We start from the raw sequence: 6,781 nt of genomic DNA on the forward strand, positions 1-6,781 counted from the left end.
CTCAGTAAAAGTCATTTGAAGCGATTTTACAAATTATGGACACAACTTGTCAGGAGGCGTCACTTGTCCTTTAAGGAAATTATATTCCCATATTTAAAAAAAAGATATCGTACACTTTTGGACAAAGTCGGTGCATCAACCATTAAAAATAATACAAATTATTATTGTACATGGGACAACATTCTTATCTTATTTAAAAAAATGTAATCTGTCAAAGTTTGGAGGTGGTGAGGTGGCTCATATTCAACTACTGTTTAACTTTTCTTTATATAAATGTGTTGTATGTTTAATAAAGGGATTGATGAGCTTCCGACTTGTAGAGCGGCAAGATGTAGAGGTTTCTACATACTATTGATGTCGAGCTCCTCCGACATCTGTGACCAGGGGAGGTGGGTGATGATGACGCGGATCATGTGCCTGTCGTACTTTGTTTACTAAACTGTCAGATAGTAAGGACACACAGGTTCAATTACCCGCAGAGCACTGAGCTGAGGAGGACACAATTCAAAAAGAAACAACATATTTGAAGACCGATGTTAACATGACCAGGTGAGCGTCATTTCATAATTTTTTTGAACATATACTCCATAAAACTGCTGCTCTCACACATAGTCGTGATAGCTGTGGCTGCGTATTTGTCCTATTCTGCCTCTTCCATGTGTCGCTGAGTGTGGAAATGACAGCCTTATACGGCAACTTTACCACCCCTGACTTCCCCCAGCCATACCCTGATAACGCATACATGGTGTGGAACATCACCGTCCCACAGGGTCACAGGGTCAAACTCTACTTCACTCACTTCAGCGTTGAACCCTCAAACCTGTGCGAATACGACTACATTCAGGTACGGTCTTTTGACTTCATATGATTGTTAGCTAAAAGTGCCTTGACCCTGTCTGAACAGGTTTTGGCAGAGGGGAATGACACCGTGAGGTTCTGTGGAGAAGAAGAGCAGAACGATGAAAGCACCCCGAGGAACACCGTCATCCTGTCAGCCGGCAACCACATGTCAGTGGTCTTTAGGAGCGACTACTCTAACGAGGAGCGATTCACCGGCTTCCAAGCATTTTACACCTCCGAAGGTGATGTACAATTGTGACACTTTTTCTTCTTGCTGAAGGCTTACATTTGCCTGAATCTGGCTATCTCTGATGACGGTGGTCAAATTAGCAATTATAAGATAGTGTTTAAAATAATAATAGCTTACCTTTAAAATTGGACTTGGGAATATTAGTTATAGAAGTAAACATTTTCACATGACAACCAATTTTATGTAAATGAAGCAGATGAAAGAAAATATCATACTCAAAAGTAGTCCATAGTCGGTTAGCCGCCGGTTAGCTGCTGGTTAGTTGCGTTAACCACCGGTTAGCCGCCGGTTAGCCGCCAGCTTGCTGCCGGTTAGCCGCCATTAGCCGCCGGTTAGCCGCCAGTTAGCCGCCGGTTAGCCTTGGATTAGCGAGTTTTTACCTCGTGTTCAATTGCGATAAGAAATTATTGTAAAAAAAGGGCAAGCAATTAGGGTCAAAGACATAGTAGTGCCTAAAACAACAATAATAATAATAATAATAATAATAATAATAATAATAATACATTTTACAAAAGCATCAGTGGATTGTTTTTTCCGCACCCAGCTCTGCTGCTCTCTGCTGTTACTTTGTACTTTGTACTTTGTACTTTGTATATCCTGACTCTCTTTTTCCACTTTCGTGTCTGTTCCTCACATATTTGTAATGGTATAATATCCTTTGAAACACATTCATTGATATTTATTTACCAGTTTGTGTCCGTTTCCACTCGTGTGTGTTGATATATATCCGTGACATTATTCACGGACTAGCTTGTCAAAAGGATTCCACTTAACTTGGAATGGTGTCCACCATATTAACATAGATTGTTAAAATAAATGACAATTTTCCAAAGCCATAATAATACACACTCATCATTGATATTTAAAGTCAATCATGTCACTATAACAGACTAACATCACAACCAATGATGACAATTGAATCGTTTCGTGAGCCTGGACATGAGTCACCTGCACTCATTAGTTGAGTCTCAAGTGGAAATGACCTCAATGACGATCCGTCTTGTTATCCAGCTTCGTCTTGTGTCCAATTTAAATTCCCTCCAAATGGACATTCAAAACAAATGCCAATATAAAATCAGGCAACTTTTGGCAACCTTGACCAACAACCTCCCTTTAACACCAATCTCATACGATCAATTGACACTCATTGAGACCAAGTCTGTCCTGGAACATGAACTTTCACCCTCTGATTATCTTTTGCAGACATCAATGAGTGTCAATCCAATACAAACGAAGAGAAAACATGCGACCATTTCTGCCACAATTACATTGGTGGTTTTTACTGCACATGCAGGCCAGGATATCTTCTTCATGTCAACAAAAGATCATGTACAGGTGAGAAAGAGGGAGTCATATTCGATATCAGTCGAGAGATTAATAAAATCAACTAAAAAAATGATGTTGTAATTAATCAACATACAAAATTAAGTCCATTATATTGCTGTACCAGTAAGATTTTCATGAATTTTTAGAGATTAGTGTTTAGAAGATAAAAAAGTCTAATTTGTTGATTGTATTAATCTTCTGATATGTCAGAACATTTTCATGTGCGTTCTAATTGTAAATGTGTTTTTAAGTCCAATCAATTCTCATGTCCCAATATTACAATAGTGACATATTTAACTCCAAATATGAGAAATCAAAACTCAACATTTTTAATGTGCGTTGAAAATAAAACAATTACATTTTGCAACCTATACTCACACAATGTGATGTAACTGCATGTGATGATGTTTTTATTTTATTTACACACCCAGTAAATGTGGAGCCTGGAACTCCTCTCCGCGACCACAGAGAGACTTTGGATGACTGTGTCCGAAATGTTTAAATATGAAGTCAAACGCAACAAATGGGAACTGGAAATCAACCAAGTTAACATACAGCATTGATAAAAAAAACATTCGTCACAAAGTGCCACAACAGGTCCAGAAAAGAAGCACCCCCTTCGCACTCTCTCTCAATTCATCATTACTGCAGTCTATTTGTGAGAGATTTCAATTTCCATTCAAGCGGGCCAGTGCTGATAGATTTGACAGTCAAATTGCATGAAGCATTTGATCTCTGCCAAGCTGTCAAAAGACACGGCTAATTAATGTTGACTCTCCCGTAAGAGGCAACTTCGAATTGATATTAAAAATGGACACCTGTGCGCAATGCTAATCGTGTACTGGCATGAGGTAATGCATCACAATTAATGATTTGACATACATTGACTTGGTCGTTATTTGCTGGAGGAGAATGAAGGGAGAGCAAATAAATCAAGCAGTGAGGAGGCAAAAAAAAAGATTATCTGCCCACAGATTTTACTAATTATATCATTTACAGCGTCTTTGCAACAATCATTTGTATTATCTGGGACAACATCTGCACACGTGCTGTGTCACTAATGCAAACTTAATGAACACCATTAATTATGGCGCAGAGATGAGTCAGTTGGAATATATATTTTTATTTAAAAAAAGCAATAACTTATTTTTGTTTTTTCCTAAGTAACTTAAGTGACAGAAACCAGGTTTTGATATTGGGAAATTTGTTTTTGGTTGTCTTATTTTTTAATATGATTGTTGCCAAATCAATAAAAACACCAATGTACTGTACTTTTGACAAATTGTTTCATTTGGTTTTACGAAAATGTGAAAATAGACTAAATGTATTTGAAAGCTATTCACACAGTAGTCCAAGAAACTTCACTCATTTACTGTCGGACGATGTGCAAAAATGTGTTTACTTCAGTGCCAGGGTTTTTGTGATTTTTCACTTAAATTGCAGGACCCACAGAATATTGAGTTTTAGGACTACATAAACATTAAATTCAGCGTAAGAAACCTTAGACTCTCTTTCATCAGAAAAAAAAGAGTTACTGTATTTATTCGAGTATAACGCACACACCTATGTAACACGCACCCCTAATTTTCAATTAAAAATCGGTATAAAAATGTGTTTCACTTTTTCTCAGCTCAGACCAAGCATTGTGATATGTGTGGATGAAGTGGATTAGAAAATGGACAGACGGAAGTATTGTGAACACAGATGCAAAAAACACAGCAGCACATTTCTATGTTGAATGGTATATCTCAACAGTGCCGTGTCTCAGCTTGACGTTGACCAACATGTCAGGACATCTGACAAGTCCAGAATACCCGAGCCCTTATCCACCCATGAGTCTCTGCAACCACACCATTAATCTACCAGAGGGCTACGAAATAATCCTGGACTTTATGGAACCTTTTGACATTGAAGGACACCCAAACGTCACATGTCCATATGACATGTTGAAGGTCAGTTCTGAGACTTGTAAGTCATGACTGAATGAATTCATCCTCGTGCAAACGTAGGCAGTCTGTCGCTGGCTTAGGTGGTGTACCGTTGAGCCAAATCACCCTCTCTGCTTCTTATTTGGTAGATTTCGACAGCAGGACGAGAATATGGACCGTACTGCGGATCTGCAACACCAGAAAGCATCCAAAGTGGGAGTCACCAAGTGCACTTCACATTCAGGTCAGACTCAAGTGGGAAAAACAAAGGATGGATGATCAAATACACGAGTATCAAGTCTGCCGCCCTCATTTAAATCAAAATGTGTAGACAAATAAAACAAATACAAACTACACTAAATGTCTTTTTAATGAATGTAATTTAGACGCAATCATTTAGTAGGAGCGATTTAGAACAAATGTGTCTTTTTTTTTTGCCGCAGGCCACATTGAAGTTACGGGTTCCTCTTGTGGGTCTTTATGAATTTGGGGAAGTCATTACAATGTTTCATCCCCTCCACATATTACATATAAGAGCGCACAACAAATTATTGAATAACTAGTTTTCAAATTTCAAAAAAAAAATCATCAAAAAAAAAAAAAAATTGAAATGAAATTTTGGTTCGTCATCATGGAGTTTCACAAATTTGATTTGCTTTTATGGGCCGAATAAAATGATGTTGCGGGCCAGATTTGGCACCCAGGCCTTGACTTTGTCACCTCTGACTGGATAAAATGATTACTTTCACAACTACAACAAACAACAAAAAACAAACCATATCTTTAAGGTCCTCTGTCATGGTTGGCCACAATGCACACAACACGTTTACACCCTTGGCCAAAACTATATTCAGTGTGATTGAAAAGTCGAATCCCTACACAATGTGCTGCTCCCGCAGCAGCCCAGTTGGATCTAATTCCACAGGAATTACGCCCACCATGACACCCATTAAGATGTGGAGCGGTAGCATGCTGACAACTTGCTTCTCGTCTGTATCGTATGCGTGAATGTATGTATTGACAAAATACAGCCAGGGTTCCACTGATGAAAAAAAGACTTCTTTTATTTTTCTGACTGGCCTCAACTGTATTTTTTTAAGGCAAACACACTGCAGGTTGACTTTCAAAATTGATGGGCCCGATTTAGAAATCCTTAAAAACATTCAAAGTGAATTATCGTTAAATCATTATGAAAAGTGAAGCATCATAAAAAGAGATTTTTTTTTTCCAAGATAGTAGGCATTGAAAAAGGTAACAAGTATTTGCAGCTCTACTTTAACCGTGTGTTGTTGAAAGCGATTTATGGAATGAATAAAATCTTGTGATATTTTCATCCATCCATCTCCATCCATTTTCTAATCTGTTTACCCTCACAAGGGATATGGCGAGAATATGTAAACTCCAAACAGGAAGGTCAGAGCCGGAATTGGGCCCAGCAATGTCAGGCTGACGTGCTAGCAGCTAACCGGTTTTCCGTCATGCTGCACCCTAGTGATATTTATCGGCAATTAATTCGAATTGTGACGGGAATCCGTTTACACCTTTCCAATTTTTGAGTTATATGTCCGTTCAGTGACAACAGCTAAATCTGGACGCTTTTCATCATATCACTGGTACGCTTCCGTAATCTCCTATCACCCATTATGCCTTGAACTGTGACATTTTATTTGATTTTTTAGCATCTTTATCCACCTAAATTCAGTTCCCACTTTTTGATTGTTTTCCCCTTTTTCTACAACATACCAAATCGAAATGTGAATAGTCATAATTGTCCCAGTGTGCACTTAAGGGCAAGTCAAGTGAGAATCTCAATGTTCATGGAGCGTACTACTAACGTCACACGTCTCTAAATCCTGATGAAGAAGCACATAGCGACCTCGGAGCGCGTAAGGCGCGCCCCTTGTAAAAAATCAAATGTCATGTCATGTGTGTTCATTGGAGCGTAGATCATGTCTTACATGACTCACATGGACCCGCATCACATGTCTACCACAGTGATACCTGAGTTTCATAACCACGGTAGAGAGCCGCAAGCCTCACGCTGACTTGACACAAGTCAAAGATGAAGCGGCATCGATATCTTTCCCACGATTGTCATCTGGGCAGATATGGAATGAAGAACTTATCTTGTCGAAGGAAAGAGATAAACAAGTGGCCAATAACGCCATCTCAATACATTGTCACGATTTGAAGACTGTATATTTTGAAATAGATTTTCCCCCAGCGATGGATCTCGACTAAATCGATCAGCCATCCTACTTTGCAAAGAAACCTGATAAGAAAACTGACAAACGTTCTATTGCCACAAAATTGCTATATTTTGAAATGTAGCACAGTATGCGTTACAACGGCTCTATGCCTTACGTCACTGGTGCCAAAGTCCAGGCCCGGGGGCCAAATGTGGCCCGCCACATCATTGTATTCGGCCCGCGAAAGC

At 39.0% G+C, this 6,781-nt stretch overlaps 1 protein-coding gene across 1 annotated transcript; it reads left to right on the forward strand.

The window, feature by feature from the left end:
- Positions 1–391: 391 nt before the first annotated feature.
- On the forward strand, positions 392–5,685 carry masp2 (MBL associated serine protease 2). The gene is made up of 6 exons (XM_089010390.1): positions 392–549; positions 622–844; positions 905–1,082; positions 2,294–2,425; positions 4,172–4,368; positions 4,494–5,685. The coding sequence occupies exons 1-6, from the start codon at positions 542–544 to the stop codon at positions 4,659–4,661; spliced, it is 906 nt and encodes a 301-aa protein (XP_088866516.1). The 5' UTR covers positions 392–541; the 3' UTR covers positions 4,662–5,685.
- The last annotated feature ends 1,096 nt before the right edge of the window (positions 5,686–6,781 follow it).

This window comes from Hippocampus bargibanti, linkage group LG01, assembly GCF_051943395.1.
Source record: "Hippocampus bargibanti isolate YZ-2025 linkage group LG01, ASM5194339v1, whole genome shotgun sequence".
NCBI classification, from domain to species: domain Eukaryota; kingdom Metazoa; phylum Chordata; class Actinopteri; order Syngnathiformes; family Syngnathidae; genus Hippocampus; species Hippocampus bargibanti.

Bases quoted from the DNA above. Each gene is read 5' to 3' on its own strand.
- masp2 (XM_089010390.1), top strand. The intron at 1,083-2,293 runs GTGATGTACAAT...TATCTTTTGCAG, and splicing joins AGCATTTTACACCTCCGAAG to ACATCAATGAGTGTCAATCC. The intron at 2,426-4,171 runs GTGAGAAAGAGG...ATATCTCAACAG, and splicing joins CAACAAAAGATCATGTACAG to TGCCGTGTCTCAGCTTGACG.